The sequence below is a fragment of the Prionailurus viverrinus genome, chromosome D4, assembly GCF_022837055.1.
Source record: "Prionailurus viverrinus isolate Anna chromosome D4, UM_Priviv_1.0, whole genome shotgun sequence".
NCBI classification, from domain to species: Eukaryota; Metazoa; Chordata; class Mammalia; order Carnivora; family Felidae; genus Prionailurus; species Prionailurus viverrinus.
The window spans coordinates 55,558,584-55,580,183 of NC_062573.1; the positions used below are offsets into that span (position 1 = coordinate 55,558,584).

General features: G+C 38.2%; 1 protein-coding gene across 16 annotated transcripts in view; it reads right to left on the reverse strand.

Moving 5' to 3' along the window:
* Positions 1-21,600, reverse strand: part of KDM4C (lysine demethylase 4C) — a 444,753-nt gene that overhangs the window by 353,086 nt on the left and 70,067 nt on the right. For 13 of the 16 annotated variants that reach the window (XM_047829319.1, XM_047829318.1, XM_047829309.1 and 10 more), the window contains one exon: positions 9,399-9,592. The exons of 2 other annotated variants lie outside the window; for them this stretch is intronic. In XM_047829319.1, the coding sequence (XP_047685275.1) occupies positions 9,399-9,592 (194 nt within the window). Of the gene's footprint in view, positions 1-27; positions 603-9,398; positions 9,593-21,600 lie in introns of those variants that run through there. One more of the 16 variants, XM_047829322.1, reaches the window with a different exon arrangement.

A 21,600-nucleotide genomic window follows, 5' to 3' on the forward strand; every position in this document is an offset into this window, starting at 1 on the left:
ACCAAAAATGTTTAAATAAATCATCACCTCCTCTAGTCTCTTCAGCATAGCTCCATGTTCATTCAGTGTCCAGCAAAGTATGTCTCAGGGCTTCCATCTGGAGCTGTGCATATCTGCAGCTACTCAGAAATCTCAGGAAACTGCGTATTCTTAACAGTTACATTAAAAAAAAAAATCTTTATAAAATGTTCTATATATTTCCTTGTCTGTCCCTAAACAGATTGTTCCAAAACAATTTAACACTCTCCTAATCCAAACAAGAATTACAGAGCCTCAGTCCTATAGCTAGACTCTTTGTTAAGTGCTGATGATTCAAAGGCAAATAGACACAGACCCCAACTTCAAGACAGACACAGGAAAGGGCAAGGAGGTAGTCAGAAGCACATTAAAAGTACAAAAACAGGTGTCTAAGGTAGGGGCAGCGCACAGTCCAGAAGGCCTTCAGGCAATAACTAAGGGATACACAGGCAGAAGACAGCAGAGACCAGTGTAGACATGGAATTAAGGAGGGAATCTTAGGCAGTTTTACAATAATCATTTCCAAAACTTGATGCCTGCAGGTAGAAAGGAAGAAGGAAGAGGGGAGGAGGGGGAGAAGGGGGACGGGAAGAAGAGAAGTGGGAAGAAGAGCAGGGGAGGGGGGTGGGTAGAAACAGGGAGGGGGAGAGGAGGAGGGGCGGAAGTAGGAGGGGGGAGGAGAAGCAGCAGTAGAAGGAGGGGTAGGAGGAGAAGTAGTAAAAGTAGTTAGTAGCAGAAGTTGAAGTTCAACAACAGCCTATAAGGCTAGAAGAAGGAAGACACATTGCTCAGGTCAGAGATGTCAAGCACAGGTGTGGGCATTCCCTGGAGAAAAGTAAAGGCAACCATCCCACATTCAACTCAACAAGGTGAAGACAGCTGAAGGGAACCAGCCATGTACACACATGCACATAGAGAACCTGATGTCACCTCCTCATCTTCTCATTTTATAGACAGAGTAAGTAGAAATATTCCCATGGTTCTGATCACAAATCACAGAATTAGAGCATCAGAGATTATCATGATTAACCTTGTCATTTTGTGGGTGAGTAAACTGAGCTCCAAAGAAGTACAGTTATTTGGCCAAAGCCACAAATGTTACCAGCAGAATAAGGACTAGAGCCCAGATTGCTGGTCCCTTGAGTCTAAGTTCTGCCAACAGACACTGTCCACCTCCCAATATTTACATGAATTTGTACTGTTTCTACCATCATTCAAAACTCATTTAACATGTATTATGATGAGTACTAAAATGAATTTTAATAATAGAATTTACCTCAAAATTATTTATGCTGAACTAATATAATCTTTCATAAATCTGTCAGGAAATAGCCTTAGAGTCATTTATATAATTCTTTTCCTACAGTAGTTATCTTAGAAAATGGAATGTAGATTAGCAGTCATAACTCACTGTTGTGTTTTATTATTTTATCATTATAAATAATAGTCAAGGTTGAAGATAATAGTGATATTATAAATCTACCATTAATGCATATAATGGAGTCTATAATAACTAATAGAGTAATTAACTACAGAAAATATAGATGCTGGCAGAAAGAAATTCTTTGAAAATGGGCATAATTATTATCACTCATGAACAGTGGTATTCTTTCGCAAAGACCCAAGACTCTAGAATCAGTCTTCTCCCTGATCAGAATACTCTCCCCTAAATGATCTTTAGGAGATAATATAATCCTGTTCCCCAGACAGGGTGGGGAGATCATCTTTCTTGATAAGAAAGCAGAGATATCATCTAAACTCCTCTAATAGGAAAGTCTCAAATTATTGTTTCCAGGCATTCTCATTAACTGATTTCTAAAACACCTCCAGAAAAGTTTTGCTACTAGCTTTTCAGATTTTGGAAAATATATAGTACATAGTTGCCTATACATTAGATTTTACCAACATGTTGAATTTATCCATTTCATTTAATTTGGTTCACACTAAAAGTGAATGTCACAAAGAGCATAGAGGTAACTATGCAGTTGAGAAACAGCCCAAATGCCTATGGATTCCTTAAAATATCTCTCCAAGTCTCTCAAAGCTAAGTCCCCAAAGTACTAAAGGATGACATTCCAAGAGACGTTACAGTGGTGTTGAAGAAATATGACAGAAACCCACAGGATCTAAAGCATGTTCTCAAAACCAGCCCTGAGGAAACACCTCTGTCATGAATAGTCCCATCATACCATTCTGTCACAAAAGCCTCTCTGGGTCCTAGACCACCTGCTAAAACTGTTTGATTTTGATTTATTCCATTAAGAGAGCAGAATGCTAAGACTTTATCAAATGAAATATGCAAATAAAATACCTTTAAAATAAGTGAAACGAACCGGAGAAGTTGGTGGCGTAGAAGGATGCTGGGCTCACCTCATCCTTCTGATCGCTTAGATTCCACCCACATCTGCCTAAATAACCCAGAAAACAGCCAGAAGACTAGCAGAACAGACTCTCCAGAGCCAAGTGTAGACAAAAGTTCCACGGAAGAGTGTAGGAAGGGCGGAGAGGTGGTGCGTGCTACACGGAGTAGTGGGAGGGAGCCAGGGCAGTGGAGGAGCAGTCCGCAGGGCAAGGCCGAGCCCCTGAAGTCTGGTTTCCAAAAGCGGAGGAGCCAGATTCCGTGAGTTCTGACAGCCAGTGGGACTTAACATCTAGAATGTTAAAAGTCAACAGCTCTGCTATCAGAGAGCAGGGAGGGCGAGACGACGCCGGGAGAGAGAGTTGTTGAGTCCCGGAAACACAGAGCTTGGTGGGGAAACAAAGGCTCTGGCAAGCACCATTTCCCTCTCCCATCCCCCAGCCAGAATTCCAAAGGGAACCAGTTCCTGTCACCCAACTGGCTTGCACCACTTAAATGCCCAATGCTATACTTCTGTGGATCCATCCCTCCAAAGGGGCCTACCTCACTCCCAGTGCTGCAGGTCCCCTCCCGCAGGGTACCACCCATGGTAAAGCTAGGTAAGCCACCCCCTCCTGCCCCTGTGCACCTTTCAGATCCACCCCATCTAAAACACCCTTGGCCAGATCCTATTGAAGCAGCACCACAACCCTGGCAGTGTGCAAGCAGCCCAGACAGGGGGCACACCACTCCACAGTGAGTCCTGCCCCTGGGAGAGGGGAAGATAAGGTACACACCAGTCTGACTGTGGCCTCAGCCGTGGGTTGGGGTCTGACTGTGACCCTGCCCACCAACACAAGTTTCTCAGGACAGCACAGGGGAACTGCCCTGCAGTTTGGAGTTACTGCAGGGACTAACCAAAACGTCAAAATGGAAGAATTCTCCTCAAAGAAACTCCAGGAAGTAGCAACAGCTAACGAATTGATCAAAACTGATTTAAGCAATATAACAGAACAAGAATTTAGAATAATAGTCATAAAATTAACTGCTGGGCTTGAAAAAAGCATAGAGAACAGCAGAGAATCTATTACTACAGAGATCAAGGGACTAAAAAATAGTCATGAGGAACTTAAAAATGCTATAAATGAGGAGCAAAATAAAATGGAGGTATCCATAGCAGGGACTGAAGAGGCAGAGGAGAGAAGAGGTGAATTAGATGATAAAATTATGGAAAAAGAGGAAGCTGAGAAAAAGAGAGATAAAAAAAAATCCGGGAGAATTAGAGAACTAAGTGATGCAATCAAACGGAACAATATCCGTATCATAGGAATTCCAGAAGAAGAAGAGAGAGAGAAAGGGGCTGAAGGTGTACTTGAACAAATCATAGCTGAGAACTTCCCTGATCTGGGGAAGGAAACAGGCATTGAAATCCAAGAGGCACAGAGAACTCCCTTGAGATGTAACTTGAATCGATCTTCTGCAAGACATATCATAGTGAAACTGGCAAAATACAAGGATGAAGAGAGAACCCTGAAAGCAGCTAGGGATAATCAGGACCTAACTTACAAAGGTAGACACAAAAGAGTAGTAGCAGACCTATCTACTGAAACTTGGCAGGCCAGAAAGGAATGGCAGCAAATCATCAATGTGAGGAACAGAAAAAATAAGCAGCCAAGAATCCTTTATCCAGCAAGTCTGTCATTCAGAATAGAAGGAGAGATAAAGGTCTTCCCAAACAAACAAAAACTGAAGGAATTCATCACCACTAAACCAGCCGTACAAGAGATCCTAAGGGGGATTCTGTGAGTGAAATGTTGCAAGGACCACAAAGTACCAGAGACACCACTACAAGCATGAAACCTACAGACATCTCAATGACTCTAAACCCATATCTTTCAATAATAACACTGAATTTAAATGGACTAAATGCTCCAACCAAAATACATAGGGTATCAGAATGGATAAAAACAAGACCCATCTATTTGCTGTCTACAAGAGACTGATTTTAGATCTGAGGACACCTTCAGATTGAAAGTGAGGGCATGGAGAACTGGAAGTCAAAAGAAAGCTGGAGTAGCCATACTCATATCAGACAAACTGACTTTAAATTAAAGGCTGTAACAAGAGATGAAGAACGGCATTATATATTACAGGGTCTATCCATCAGGAAGAGCTAACAATTATAAATGTCTATGCGCCGAATACGGGAGCCCCCAAATATATAAAACAATCACAAACATAAGCAACCTTATTGATAAGAATGTGGTAATTGCAGGGGACTTTAATACCCCACTTACAACAATGGATAGATCATCTAGACACAGGATCAATAAAGAAACAAGGGCCCTGAATGATACATTGGATCAGATGGATGTGACAGATATATTTATAACTCTGCATCCTGAAGTAACAGAATATACTTTCTTCTCGAGTGCACATGGAATATTCTCCAAGATATATCACACACTGGGTCACAAAACAGCCCTTCATAAGTATCATACCATGCACACTTTCAGATCACAATGCCATGAAACTTGAAATCAACCACAGGACAAAGTCTGGAAAATCTCCAAAAGCATGGAGGTTAAAGAACACCCTACTAAAGAATGAATGGGTCAACCAAGAAATTTAAAAATATATGGAAACAAACGAAAATGAAAATACAACAATCCAAATGCTTTGGAATGCAGCGAAGGCAGTCCTGAGAGGAAAATACATTGCAGTCCAGGCCTATCTCAAGAAACAAGAAAAATCCCAAATACAAAATCTAACAGCACACCTAAAGGAAATAGAAGCAGAAGAGAAAAGACACCCCAAACCCAGCAGAAGAAGAGAATTAATAACATTTAGAGCAGAAATAAACAATATAGAATCTAAAAAACCGGTAGAGCAGATCGATGAAACCAAGAGTTGGTTTTTTGAAAAAATAAACAAAATTGATAAACCTCTAGCCAGGCTTGGCAAAAAGAAAAGGGAGAGGACCCAAATAGGTAAAATCATGAATGAAAATGGAATTATTACAACCAATCCCTCAGAAATACAAACAATTATCAAGGAATACTATGAAAAATTACATGCCAACAAACTGGACAATCTGGAAGAAATGGACAAATTCCTAAGCACCCACACACTTTCAAAACCCAAACAGGAAGAAATAGAAAATTTGAACAGACCCATAACCAACAAAGAAATTGAATCAGTTATCAAAAATCTCCCAACAAATAGGAGTCCAGGACCAGATGGCTTCCCTGGGGAATTCTACCAGACATTTAAAGCAGAGATAATACCTATCCTTCTCAAGCTGTTCCAAGAAATAGAAAGGGAAGGAAAACTTCCAGACTCATTCTATGAAGCCAGCATCACTTTGATTCCCAACACAGACAGAGACCCAGCAAAAAAAGAGAACTACAGGCCAATATCCCTGATGAATATGGATGCAAAAATTCTCAGTAAGATACTAGCAAATCGAATTCAACAGCATATAGAAAGAATTATTCACCATGATCAAGTGGGATTCATTCCTGGGATGCAGGGCTGGTTCAATATTTGCAAATCAATCAATGTGATACATCACATTAATAAAAGAAAGATAAAAACCATATGATCTTGTCAACTGATGCAGAAAGAGCATTTGACAAAATTCAGCATCCTTTCTTAATAAAAACCCTCGAGAAACTCGGGATAGAAGGAAGATATTTAAACATCATAAAAGCCATTTATGAAAAGCCCACAGCTAATATCATCCTCAATGGGGAAAAACTGAGAGCTTTCCCCCTGAGATCAGAAACACGACAGGGATGTCCACTCACACCGCTGTTGTTTAACAGTGTTGGAAGGTCTAGCATCAGCAATCAGACAACAAAAGGAAAGCAAAGGCATCAAAATTGGCAAAGATGAGGTCAAGCTTTCACTTTTGCAGGTGACATGATATTATACTTGGAAACCCGATAGACTCCACCAAAAAGTCTGCTAGAACTTACACATGAATTCAGCAAAGTCACAGGATACAAAATCAATGTACAGAAATCAGTTGCATTCTTATACACTAACAATGAAGCAACAGAAAGACAAATAAGGAAACTGATACCATTCACAATTGCACCAAGAAGCATAAAATGTCTAGGAATAAACCTAACCAAAGATGTAAAAGGTCTGTATGCTGAAAACTATAGAAAGGTTATGAAGGAAATTGAAGAAGATACAAAGAAATGGAAAAACATCCCGTGCTCATGGATTGGAATAAATATTGTTAAAATGTCAATACTACCCAAAGCAATCTACACATTCAATGCAATGCCAATCAAAATTGCACCAGCATTCTTCTCAAAGCTAGAACAAGCAATCCTAAAATCCATATGGAACCACAAAAGACCCTGAATAGCCAAAGTAATATTGAAGAAGAAAACCAAAGCGGGAGGCATCACAATCCCAGACTTTAGCCTTTACTACAAAGTTGTAATCATCAAGACAGCATGGTATTGCAACAAAAACAGACACATAGACCAATGGAATAGAATAGAGACTCCAGAATTGGACCCACAAAAGTATGGCCAACTAATCTTTGACAAAGCAGGAAAGAATATCCAATGGACAGAAGACAGTCTCTTTAACAAATGGTACTGGGAGAACTGAACAGCAACATGCAGAAGGATGAAACTAGACCACTTTCTTACACCATTCACAGAAATAAACTCAAAGTGGATAAAGGACCTGAATGTGAGGCAGGAAACCATCAAAACCCTAGAGGAGAAAGCAGGAAAAAACCTCTCTGACCTCAGCCACAGCAATTTCTTACTTGACACATCTCCAAAGGCAAGGGGATTAAAAGCAAAAGTGAACTATTGGGAACTCATGAAGATAAAAAGCTTCTGCACTGCAAAGGAAACGATGAACAAAACTAAAAGGCAACCAACGGAATGGGAAAAGGTATTTGCAAATGACATATCAGACAAAGGGCTAGTATTCAAAATCTATAAAGAACTCACCAAACTCCACACCCGAAAAACAAATAATCCAGTGAGGAAATGGGCAGAAAACATGAATAGACACTTCTCTAAAGAAGACATCCAGATGGCCAACAGGCACATGAAAAGATAACGTCACTCCTCATCAGGGAAATACAAATCAAAACCACACTGAGATACCACCTCATGCCAGACAGAGTGGCCAAAATGAACAAATCAGGAGACTATAGATGCTGGAGAGGATGTGGAGAAACGGGAACCCTCTTGCACTGTTGGTGGGAATGCAAACTGGCGCAGCCGCTCTGGAAAACAGTGTGCACGTTTCTCAACAAATTAAAAATAGATCTACCCTATGACCCAGCAATAGCACTGCTAGGAAGTTACCCAAGGGATACAGGAGTACTGATGCATAGGGGCACTTGTACCCCCAATGTTTATAGCAGCACTTTCTACAATAGCCAAATTATGGAAAGAGCCTAAATGTCCATCAACTGATGAATGGATAAAGAAATTCTGGTTTATATATACAATGGAATACTACGTGGCCCTGAGAAAGAATGAAATATGGCCTTTTGTAACAACGTGGATGGAACTGGAGAGTGTTATGCTAAGTAAAGTAAGTCATACAGAGAAAGACAGATACCATATGTTTTCACTCTTATGTGGATCCTGAGAAACTTAACAAAAGACCATGGGGGAGAGGATGGGGGACAGAAAGTTAGAGAGGGAGGGAGGCAAACCATAAGAGACTCTTAAAACCTGAGAATAAACTGAGGGTTGATGGGGGGTGGGAGGAAAGGGAAGGTGGGTCATGGGCATTGAGGAGGGCAGCTGTTGGGATGAGCACTGGGTGTTGTATGGAAACCAATTTGATAATAAATTTTCTATTAAGAAAAAAAAAGTTAAACAGCCTTTCCCCTAACTTTTGTTGTGGAGTTAAGGGACTCCTTAACAACAAATCAGAACACAACAAATCAGAACTGTCTGAATTTTTCTTGTATGTCCTAAGAACTTTCCTCTTCCACCTAAAACTTGCCTTCCAACTAAATGCCATTGTTGATCATTAGCAATTTTTGCTATATTTGAGTTTTTTGGAGAAAGCTTACAACTTCACATCTCACCAAATGATAAAACGTCAAAGGCAAGTAATAATGGCAAAATGGGTGTGGAGATTATCCCCAAATAACTGCATCTCAATCCTTAATCAGCAGGAGAACTTGAAAACAGACCATTATCTTTAACTTGGAGGCAAGAAAGCTACTGGGCTGACACGAACACCTGAAGAGCATCCTATCATGTTCACATCCATCAGAAACATTATCTTCCCTGGGTTGGTCAAGGTGATGCTTTGTATGCTTCTGTGTTTTCCTGCATGTCCATGTATTACAGAAAATAGAATTGATGCTTAAACTCCCCTAAGACTAAAACCCACAAAAACAAGTTCAAAACATGAAATTGGCCAGGGTGACTGACAAACTAACGATTACATATGTGTGTACTACATGATGTATTTTACAAAGCAGTACATCTGTAAGTCGTTGCTCAGAAATATGAGGAAAGAGGCTCACAAACACAGGAAACTGCTAGTTAAGAACACGTATTAACAATGACATTCTTTTCCCCATGCCTATCAACCAAAGAGCGATGATAGGCTTCCTGAATTCATCCCTCCTCTCCTAAACTAGTCATTTATTTAGAAAAGTCTGGACCAGATCATTAAGATTACCGGATACACATCCATGAGGTCAACTTTCACTCTTAACTATTTCCTGCACATCTTCTAACAAATGCTCAAAAAAGTAACAATGCCTAACAAATTCTTCAAGACTACAGTATCTATCAACCCATGGCCCACAAAATGGTATGCAAGCCACTTTAGATACACAAGTCACCACTAGCTTTATGGTTTTTAGTAAAACCATGGGCAGAGTGGAAAATAATCAATTATTACACTCAAAAAATTTCACCTCATATAAATCTGAATTCACCAGATAAAACGAAAAAAATCCTCTTCAGTTGGTTCATATTACCCAAATTTCAAAACTCCTAAGCAAATGAATATTAAACATGAAACTTGCCAAGACTTGGGCTCTCCAAAGTGGAGATAATTAATGCTGTAGAGGTCCATATCCTCGGTGTGCCATGCGAATGTGGTTTTCCACATGCCAAAATAGAGATAAGGGGTGTTTACACCCTCAATAGAAATACCGCACTCTTCCTCAACCACATCCAAGACCGTATTTAGGCGAGCTATGTTCCATTCATCCACACCCTGGAACCAGGAGAAAGAGGAAAAAAAATCAAATGTTAATAAACTAATAAAAATAGCATTTATTAATCAAACTGTCATGTGCCAAAATTATCATACTGTACACTTAAATTCACTGAGAAATGAAAAATAAAGCAATCATTATTCAGGTAATATATGTATGTATATATCAATTATTAAAGATCCAAGGTTACTACTAGCATAATATGGTTCTATATGAACATTAGTATGAAAGTATACCAATAAAATTCCTGACTCCAAATGGAAGTATAAGTTAAGGCTCCACCCCTCAGTTGTTGTTAGCAAAAAATCATTGCTTCAAAGACTATGATCTGAAGTATGCTTTCCATTTTTGGCACACCTTTTCTTTGAGGGTGGGGGTAGTTTTTTCTTTTTAAATTATTTATTTGTACATTAGCTTAGAAGTCATATTCAACATCAGACATCATCTCAAGATACTAATAGTAAAATATATCTTCTGCCTTCCCACTCTCATCCCTATGCATTTCAACTTTAGCATGTGATACATTATTTCCTAAAAATTCCACTATAATTATGGGAAAAATTCTTAGCACTTCTAAACCACAGATCATTGTGCTTTTACTGCTCCTTCAACTAAATATTCTTTCTATATAAAATTTATTGTCAAATTGGTTTCCATACAACACCCAGTGCTCATCCCAAAAGGTGCCCTCCTCAATACCCATCACCCACCCTCCCCTCCCTCCTACCCCCCCCTCCCACCCCCCATCAACCCTCAGTTTATTCTCAGGTTTTAAGAGGCTCTTATGGTTTGCCTCCCTCCCTCTCTAACTTTCTGTCCCTCTTCCCCTCCCCCATGGTCTTCTGTTAAGTTTCTCAGGATCCACATAAGAGTGAAAACATATGGTATCTGTCTTTCTCTGTATGATTTATTTCACTTAGCATAACACTCTCCAGTTCCATCCACATTGTTACAAAAGGCCATATTTCATTCTTTCTCAGGGCCACGTAGTATTCCATTGTATATATAAACCAGAATTTCTTTATCCATTCATCAGTTGATGGACATTTAGGCTCTTTCCATAATTTGGCTATTGTAGAAAGTGCTGCTATAAACCTTGGGGTACAAGCGCCCCTATGCATCAACACTCCTGTATCCCATGGGTAACTTCTTAGCAGTGCTATTGCTGGGTCATAGGGTAGATCTATTTTTAATTTTTTGAGGAACCTGCACACTGTTTTCCAGAGTGGCTGCATAAATATTAACTTCTTATGTCAATGGGAAATTTTAAATACAGAATAATAAAAAAAATCCTTATCCAGACTTTGGTAAAACTGCTGGAATAATGTAGTTTTATAGCAATAATGGTGATGATACAGAGACAAGGATAGAATCACTGATACCAGAGTTTTGGTGATAGGAAAAGATTCTAGTTTTATTAGAACTTACCAAATTATTCAATTATAACTCACAACTGCTTAAAATCTTTACAAACTATGTATTTTTACTATATGCCTTTCTCATAACCACACATAAGCATCAGATATTGGGATCATTCCTATGAAATCATGAGGAAACTGCAATGCCTGTAAATCCATTTCAATCTCCTTATGATGCTATTAAAGAGGGGCATTAAATGCATTTCTGTATAACAGTAAGGCCTTCTCCAATAACTATGCCAATGACCACACAGATCTACCTTATCCACTAAAAACTTTCAGGGTTGTTCTGTTTTAATTTGGTCTCTAGATGATTCTCTAATCAGTGTACTAATCTTACTTCCTCAAGCTTTGGGTTAGCAAAATTATTGATGCAGCAGTTAATGAAGCTCTGCCTCAGGTAACATAATTAAAAGTCCCAAGGGAAATAATTTAATTCCCAAATTTCCCTAAGCAGCCACTCTATCTACAGCTTAAAACTCCACAGTGGGAAGTCTGCTATTTGGAAATTGGTCAAAACTAGTATCCTTTTAGAGAAAATCCTAGGTTCCAATTTATGAGACTTCATAAAAATTAAATCAAATTCTATAAAATGTTTTATCTCACTCTATTTATAGTGATGCAGCCTCTTAACTCTAGTCCAATCAGACCTCAGCCCAATCACTCTAATAATAGATTCCTATTTGAAAGTCATTACTGAGGCAATGAATCTGAAGTAATAAATGAACAACATATTACAGAAATCATTTTAAACTGAATGAGCTTGCGAATTTACAAACAAACTATTTCTCTGAAATTCCTACATTTGGGGAATTCTTATCTTTATTTCTGACATTATCTTTCAGAAATAACTAAGGCTGAATCCCTTGACATCCCTCGACATGCAGGTCTGAGAGGAAAAAGGTAGAGAAAGCATGCTGAGAGAAGACCCAGATTATGGCCCCAGCTCTGCCACTGACCAAGGTAAAAATCACTGAGATTTCCTGAGCTTCTGTCTTTCTTCAAGAAAACATGAGAGCTGCAGCACTTCCCAGAGTTACTCAGAGTACTGAATGGTCTAAAGGACACAAAGCCTTTGGGAATAACACTTATTATTTCTTAGAACCTACGAAATGAACACCTCCACTATTCTGTAGTATATCTTACTGGCAAGCCTCCAAAACAACAAGGAGATAAGTGATTAAAAAAAAAAAAAGGTTCTGTGAAATTTACTACTGGTTCTTTCCATTAGTGGGCAAATAACATGTTTGCAGCACTTTCTTCTAGGTAAGGCCAAGGTTACCACGATGCTGAAACCTAATTTATTTTGCTAAAATAAAAAGTCATATCATTTCAATTAAAGAGCTTATTAAAATATTAAGAGTAACTGGTATAATTGAGACTAAAAATAAATCTTACTGCTTCAAAATTCCTTCTCCAATTTGTGTTCTCTACTATTGACTGAACTAACCACCACCAAAGACAGGCTCTGCTGAAACACTTAAGAGTCCAGATTTAGACAAGGAGAACATCTAGTCTGTCATTTACATAAGTTGTTGTGCCATACTCTACCCCATTATACTGCACATACATACACACTATACCTATTCAAAACAATCCTGTAAAATAGGTAACATTATACCCAAATGAGCAAATGGAAAAACTAATACTCCTAGCTAGTAGTAGGTGGCAAAGATAAACCTAAATCTGACTCCTGAGCCATCATTTCTAAACTCTATGCTTCCAGTTCTGATCATCTTAAAATACAATGTATCATCCCCTTCTCTCAGCCTCCTCAACAAATATCCAAGGAGCTAAAATTCAGGACAGGCAAACATATAAAGCTCCCATTATTCCCACCCACGGGTACAGTCATCCGACACAAACACTAGTAAGGCTTAAAATGCAAGCCTGTTTTACTTGTGAGAGTGGTAACAGAACTCATTTACTATAAAAGCAGTCTTCAGAAAGACCCTAGATACAAACAATAACAGGTCAGAATTTGCCCAACTATTCAAAGCTTACAGCTAATGAGTCTTAGCAGAAAGTCTGAACACCAGCCCAAGTTCATAGACAAATGCCTCTTCTGAGATTCCATCCCCCTCAAAAAAAGCTCTCCACACAATGTTCTGCAGGTGCTTGAGCAATATTTGTCATTCACTTGACCTCCACTGGGGCAGACATTTCCTGTTAGATCCCCACTCCCTCCACTCCAATCACCCCATCCAGTCAGCTTCCTGGGCCCTCTCCTGCTCCATTTGTCTTCTTACCCTGTGTCTGTCATGTTTTCTGAAATAATTCACCATAAAGCCCTTGTTCTCCAAAATTAGTCCTAAATCATTAACCTGGCACTCTCTCATTTAGGGCTTTCCGCATCTTCATTGCCATCACTCTATATTCTGTCCTCAAAATTGTCAATATCCAACCACATGTTTCTCTCCCTACCCCCCATCTCCTGCCATTATCCTCAACACCTTCAATGTTATCCCAATGGGGCTACTTTCCAAACAATATTATGAGCCCCCAGTCTTTCTCCTGAGTTTCAGTGGCATATGCCCCACTCTAAGCTGGATTCACAATGACCAACAAAAATTTCTGAAATGTAAGAATTATAAGGGGAAAATATCATTCTATTCAAAAACCCAACTATTAAAAAAATAAGAATCACCACCTAGAAGCTATAAGACTGAGAAAATACTGAAAGAATTATTAAAGATTCTAACGTTATCAGGTCTGCCCCTGATTCAAATGAGGTTATTAAAAAAAAAAAATACAGGGGCACCTGGGTGGCTCAGTTGGTTAAGCATCCAACTTCAGCTCAGGTCATGATCTCACGGTTCACGAGTTCAAGCCCCTCAATGGGCTCTGTGCTGACAGCTCAGAGCCTGAAGCCTGCTTCGGATTCTGTGTCTCCCTCTCTCTCTGCCCCTCCCTCACTTGCACTCTGTTTCTCTCTCTCAAAAATAAATACAAACATTAAAAAAATTTTTAAATAAAAATACAGAGAAATCAAATTACGATATTCTGACACAGAAACGTCATTGAGTTATAACTGGATGCTGTGCTCTAGGTCTTTACAAGAGCTGACATAGCTAGCACCTATTTAAATCCCCTCTCTCAAAGTCTACCAACTGCAGAACTGGGGACATCTTTTACACCTAATAACATCCCTCATCAAATTATTAAGAAGAAACAAAGCAATGTATGCAAAATGTATTTTAAAAATTGGTAAACAAGTTTTGATAAAAGGAAAAATAACATTTTCTTTATATCTGATATCTACCAAAAAACTAGTACCAAGTTTTGACACTGTACAGGTACTTGGTAATTATTTTATTAATGCAGAGACCTAAAATGCACTGGGATAATCCCCATGCTAGCAAAACAGAGGCAAAACATCCTCATTTTACAGTTGGAAGCAAGATACTCAGTAATTTAACAGGCCTCCTTGTTTGAAAATTAGTCCAGTCAGTCTCCTCAGTAGTAGATGTATTGTCTGTCTAGTGAATCATAATTCTTTGTAATCAATCCCTTGAGAAATAGCGGAGCTGGTCCCATTTTTATAACTCAGTATTATTACATACTGTTTCTCATAGGACATTACAGTGAGGTATTTTTTTTTAATTTTTTTTTTTAGATATTTTTTACTTAAACCAATTAAATAAAAATACTAAATTTTAAGCATTTTTTAAAAGAGTATGCTCTTCCTCATTAGGCTTTTACCATCCCTTTTAATGACCCTATCACAGTCCGGCCAACACCTAACAAAAGACCAGGCACCAATCTCCACTAATACACCAGGAACTTAGAGATAGGCTAATGTAAATTACTGCCACTAATTTATATGGCTTTAACAAGCCCTTGAAGTTTCAAAGGTAATGCACATGGGGAAAGAAAAATAAAACTTGGTTAGTGCTTTAAAGAATTCAAACTTCAATCCATTTTACACAGTAATGAGTGAAAATTGTACCTTTCCATAACTAAAATGAAAGCTCATGGTCCACATTTTAAAACAGACTGAGGATTTCCTTCAGATCTTTACACAATAAAAATAAATTACACCCAAATGAAATTCATTCTGCTTTAAAATTAATTACAGTGTGTGACACTATAGCTCTTTTTGTTTCTTCCTTTCCATAAAAATGTCTCACATCTCTAAACTTATTCGTTTTAATTTTTTTAAGTTTGAGAGAGAGGGAGAGAGAGTGGGGAAGGAGTAGAGAGAAGGAGAGAAAGAATCCCAAGCAGGCTCTGTGCTACCAGAGCAGAGCCCAATGCAGGACTCAATCTCCTTACGAACCATGAGATCATGACCTGAGCCTAAATCAAGCGTTGGACACTTTACCAACTGAGCCACCCAGGTGCCCCTAAACTTATTAGTTTTAAAACAGACCCCCTTTCCTCAAAAAGTTAAAATAGAACTACCCTATGATCCAGCAATTACACTGCTAGGTATTTACCCAAAGAATACAAAAATACTAATTCAAAGGGATACATGCACCCCCATGTTTATAACAGCATTATCAATAATAGCTAAATTATGGAAACAGCCCAAGTGCCCATCGAATAATGAGTGTATAAAGAAGACATGATATATGGGGTGCCTGGGTGGCTGAGTCGGTTGAGTATCCAACTTTGACTCAGGTCATGATCTCACAGTTTGTGAGTCCAAGTCCTGTATCAGTCAGTGTAGAGCCTGCTTCGGACCCTCTGTCTCTCTCTCTGCCCTCCCCTGCTGGCTCTCTCTCTCTCTCTCTCAAAATAAATAAATAAAATTTTTTAAAAAGTTAAAAAAAGAAGACGTGGTATGTATATATGTATATATATAATATGTGTGTGTGTGTGTGTGTGTGTGTGTGTGTGTGTGTGTGTGTGTATATATATATATAATGGAATATTTACCTGGCCATGAAAAAGAATGAAATCGTGCCATTTGCAAGGACATGGAAGAAGCTAGAAAGTATTATGCTAAGCAAAATAAGTCAGGCAGAGAAGACAAATACCATATGATTTCACTCATATATGGAATTTAAGAAATAAAACAAATGGGCGCCTGGGTGGCTCAGTCAGTTGAGCATCCAACTTTGGCTCAGGCCATGATCTCGTAGCTTGTGAGTTCAAGCCCCGCATCAGGCTCTGTGCTGACAGCTCAGAGCCTGGAATTTGCTTCAGATCCTGTGTCTCCCTCTCTCTGCCCCTTCCCAGCTCACAATCTGTCTGTCTGTCTGTCTCTCTCTCTCTCTCTCTCAAAACTAAATAAACATTAAAAATTTTTTAAAAAAGAAATAAACGAGGAAAGGGGAATAAAAGGAGAGAGAGAGGCAAACCAAGAAACCGACCCTTAACTATAGAGAACAAATTGACGGTTACCAGGGGGAAGACTGGTGGGGGATGAGCAAAATAGGTGATGGGGATTAAGGAGTGCACTTGCTGAGGTGAGCCCCACACTGCACTCTGTGCTGACCATTCAGAGCCTGAAGCCTGCTTCGGATTCTGTGTCACCCTCTCCCTCTGCCCCTCCGCTGCTCATGCTCTGTCTCTCTCTCTCTCAAAAATAAGCATATATACATACATACATACATACATACATACATACATACATACATAAAAATAAAAGTCTAGACAATAACCAATGTAGAACAAGTTTCGAAACAAACTCAACAACTAAAACACAACCCATTGAAGAAATGGGCAGAAGACATGAACAGACACTTATCCAAAGAAGACATCCAGATGGCTAACACACACAGGAAAAGATGCTCAACATGACTCCTCATCAAGGAAACACAAACCAAAACCACAGTGATATACCACTTCACACCTGTCAGAATGGTTAGTACTAACAACAGGAAACAACAGATGTTGGTAAGGATGCAGAGTAAGGGAACCCTTTGGCACTGTTGGTGGGAATGCAAACTGGTGCAGTCACTCTGGAAAACACTATGGAGGTTCCTCAAAAAATTAAAACTAGAACTACCCCATAACACAGCAATTGCACTACTTAGATGCGTATCCAAAGGACACAAAAATGCTGTTTCGAAGGGACACATGCACCCCCATGTTTATAGCAACACTTTCAACAATAGCCAAAGTATGGAAAGAGCCCAAATGTCCATCGACTGATGAATAGCTAAAGAAGATGTGGTATATATACATATATATGCAATGGAATATTACTCAGTGACCCAAAAGAATTTCTGGTGCCATGTGCAATAACGTGGATGGAACTAGAATGTATTATGCTAAGCGAAATAAGTCAGTCACAGAAAGACAAGTATCATATGATTTCACTCAGATATGGAAATTAAGAAACAGAATAGATGAACATAGAAGAAGGGAAGGAAAAATAAAATAAAAACAGAGAGGGAGGAAAACTATAAGAGACTCTTAAATACAGAAAACAAACTGAGGTTGCTGGAAGGGAAGTGTGTAGGTAGATAGGTTAAATGGGTGAAGGACATTAAGGAGGGCACTAGTTGGTACAGCGCTGGGCGTTATATGTAAGTGATGAATCACTGGGATCTACTCCTGAAACCAATAGTACACTGTAGTTAACTTACTTGAATTTAAACAAATAAATTTTTTAAAAGAGAAACAAATAAATTAAAATTCTGCAACAAAAGTACCATAAAAAAAGGCAGGCTGTTCACCTTATAAAAAGGTAATTATGAATATGAGAAGGAGGGCAGAGAAGAAAAAGAGAGAAATGTCCAGTCAAATAAAAGATTGCAGAGAGCTTTGGACTCCTGAATTGAGTGTGGACCATTAAGGGTTTGAGGTTAATGTGTCTTTGGTTCCACACAGAAGCAACCCCAATCCTCTTGGGAGAAAAGCAACCTCCATTTAGATCTATAAATTTTTCACAAATTAAGATCAAGTCAAAGCATACAACCAAAGACCTCTATACACACAGGGAAGCAAGGCAACACTGGAAAAAGCTAGCAAAAACAACTGACAAAGCATTTAGAACCAGCCCCCACCAAAGGTAGTTGACATTAGAATTACCAGAGAGACACTAAAGAACATGAAATATTAAAAAAAATAAAATATGGAATCACAAAGATAAGCTCATAAAATAAACTATTTGGAATGGCGAGTCAGACCTGGGAGGAAGGGGTAGACCTCCAGAAATGAAATACGTCATTACTAAACTAAAAACTCAATGAAAGGGTTAAACAAGAGAGGTAGTTAACCAGAAGATAAAATTTAAGACATTAAACACACAGTGCAGTACATGTAAATTGATGTAAAATCAATTACATTAAAATCTTTGTTCACTAAAAGACACTGTAAATAAACCTATCTCTAAAATTTTTGATATCAACTTCAATTAACTTTAAATACACTGAATTGAGGGGCACCTGGGTGGCTCAGTCGGTTAAGAGCCCAACTTCAGCTCAAGTCACAATCTTATGGTTGGTGAGTTCAAGCCCCACATCAGGCTCTGCGCTGACAGTGCAGAACATGCTTGGGATTCTGTGTGTGTGTGTCTCTCTCTCTCTGCCCCTCCCCAACTTGCACACACATGCTCTCTAAATAAATAAACTTTTTAAAAAATAAATAAATACACTGAATTGAATCCACAAAACTGGGACATCTCAGACCTTTACTGATGCTGCAGCTTTTATTTTCCAAATGGCCAAAATACCAAAATGCCTACTGTATTTATGGATTGAAAACTGCTTATAAAGCCTTCACTATTACACCTACTTTTGAAGATTATAATAGTCTATGTGGCCAAATATTTGAGGTTATTCTGGACTTATTTCAATGTTCTTCATTTTTAATTCTTCATAGCCATGTGAGAGTAAAGATAAATAATTTGTCTTCTTCCTTTTCAAGTGTTTCTGGATAAGGAATTCAAAAAAAACTAAACACATTTTTTGGTGTAATATAAAATATTCATTATATTTTCTTATCAAAACAGTTACCAAATATTTTTATGTTTGTAAACAAATATGTTTTCACAACATACCTTGTATATATGTAAAAAGAAGTATTTCACTCTTGCTGTTCATTCTCTGATGAAGAAAAAAATCAGTGAAAATTACAGAAACTGTGGTAGAACTTTATTTGCCCTCTGGTCCTGTACCTTTGGCTAGTCACATACCTACTCAAGAAACCTTCACCATGGGGTACAACAGGATGAAGATATGAACTTACTTTTAACATCCCTTACTAGACTGACTGCTATATCAAGTATTAAGTGCACAACACTTAAATGACAATTAGTGTAACTGAGTAGCTTCTAATTTTGTTTTTAATTCTTCAGCTTATGTGTAAACAATTCAAAAGTATGTTCCATACTAAGTGGTATTGTGCAACTTCACTTTTTTTAATAATAAATTTTTTTAATTCATAAATTGCAAGACCTGTTTTAGTATTCTTTTAAATTTTTTTAACGTTTATTTATTTTTGGGAGATAGAGCACAAGCAGGGGAGGGGCAGAGAAGAGAGGGAGACACAGAATCTGAAGCAGACTCCAGGCTCTGAGCTGTCAGCACAGGGCCTGATGCGGGGCTTAAACCCACAAACCATAAGATCATGACCTGACCCAAAATCGGGCACCCAACAAACTGAGCCATTGAAGCACCCCTAACTTCACTTTATTTAATGTGTACAACAGTCCCATGAACTTGATAAAGTATAACCTTGGATAGCTTCAGGGGCTAGGATTTAAATTCATCATTATCACAAAAAAAAAAAAAGACACTGAAAACAAAAGAAACAAAAATATAAAGGAGTAAGTCACAAATGAAGCAAATAATTCAACAAATATAACTGGCATAATTTTGTTTTCCAGAATACATTTAAAAAAAACTCAAATAATCAGAAAAAGTCAAACAGTCTAACAGAAAAATAGGCAGTGGATGTTTCACAATGGAGGAATCATAAATGCCAACAAAGACATGAAAAGTTATTGTATGTCACTTGTATTCAAAGAAATGCAAATTCCCATATGAGATATTTTATCGGAAAAAGATTGACAATAAGATGAACAAAATTAAATGTTGAAGAGAATTTATGTCAGCATGAGGATGCTTTTGGAGCCAACAGAAATGCTCTAAGACTGGACTCAAGGTGCTGGTTACACAAAAATCATTGAATTCTACACTTAAAATAGGCAAATTTTGTAATATACAAATTATACCTCAACAAAGCTTTCTTAAAAATGATGATACACTGCTGGAGGAACAAAAATTGGTACAAATTTCTTGAAAAACAAGTCAACAGTATGTGATAATGTTGAACACTCCACGAGCTAGCACTTCCATTCCAAGGTAACTGCTTTAGGGAAACTTTTATACATATGCGCTAGGAACCATGCGCAGAAATGTGCTCACAACAGCAATATTTATTTATATTTTTAAATTTTAATTCCAGTAGGGCTAACAGGCAGTATATTGGTTACAGGTATACAATATAGTGATTCAACAATTCCATGCATTACTCAGTGTTCATCATGTTAAGTGTACTCTAATGCCCTTCACCTGTATCACCCAGAAATATCTATTATTTAAAAAAGAAACAGAAAATGTCCCCTGGAAAGATAATAAAAAATAAAATATATATTCACCAAATAGAATATTATACAGCACCGAAAATTATTCACAAATAATACGAATAATCCTGGGAAGCCTATTGTTGGGTAAAAAAATGTCTCAAAGACTACATAAAGTGATACTATTTCTATTAAGGTCAAAATAAGCCAAATGAATATATTACTTAAAAATATATGCATCTAGGCCAACAGGCACATGAAAAGATGCTCAACATCGCTCCTCATCAGGGAAATACAAATCAACACCACACTCAGATATCACTTCACGCCAGTCAGAACGGCCAAAATGAACAAATCAGGAGACTATAGATGCTGGAGAGGATGTGGAGAAACGGGAACCCTCTTGCACTGTTGGTGGGAATGCAAACTGGTGCAGCCACTCTGGAAAACAGTGTGGAGGTTCCTCAAAAAATTAAAAATAGATCTACGCTATGACCCAGCAGTAGTGCTGTTAGGAATTTACCCAAGGGATACAGGAGTACTGACGCACAGGGGCACTTGTACCCCAATGTTTATAGCAGCACTCTCAACAATAGCCAAATTGTGGAAAAAGCCCAAATGTCCATCAACTGATGAATGGATAAAGAAATTGTGGTTTATATACACAATGGAGTACTACGTAGCAATGAGAAAGAATGAAATATGGCCCTTTGTAGCAACGTGGATGGAACTGGAGAGTGTAATGCTAAGTGAAATAAGCCATACAGAGAAAGACATATACCATATGTGTTCACTCATATGTGGATCCTGAGAAACTTAACAGAAACCCATGGGGGAGGGGAAGGAAAAAAAAGAAAAAAAAGAGGTTAGAGTGGGAGAGAGAGCCAAAGCATAAGAGACTCTTTAAAACTGAGAACAAACTGAGGGTTGATGGGGGGGTGGGAGGGAGGGGAGGGTAGGTGATGGGCATTGAAGAGGGCATCTTTTGGGATGAGAACTGGGTGTGGTATGGAAACTAATTTGACAATAAATTTCATATAATAAAATAAATAAATAAAAAATAAATGTGCTGATCTGAAAAAAAAATATATATATATATACATATATA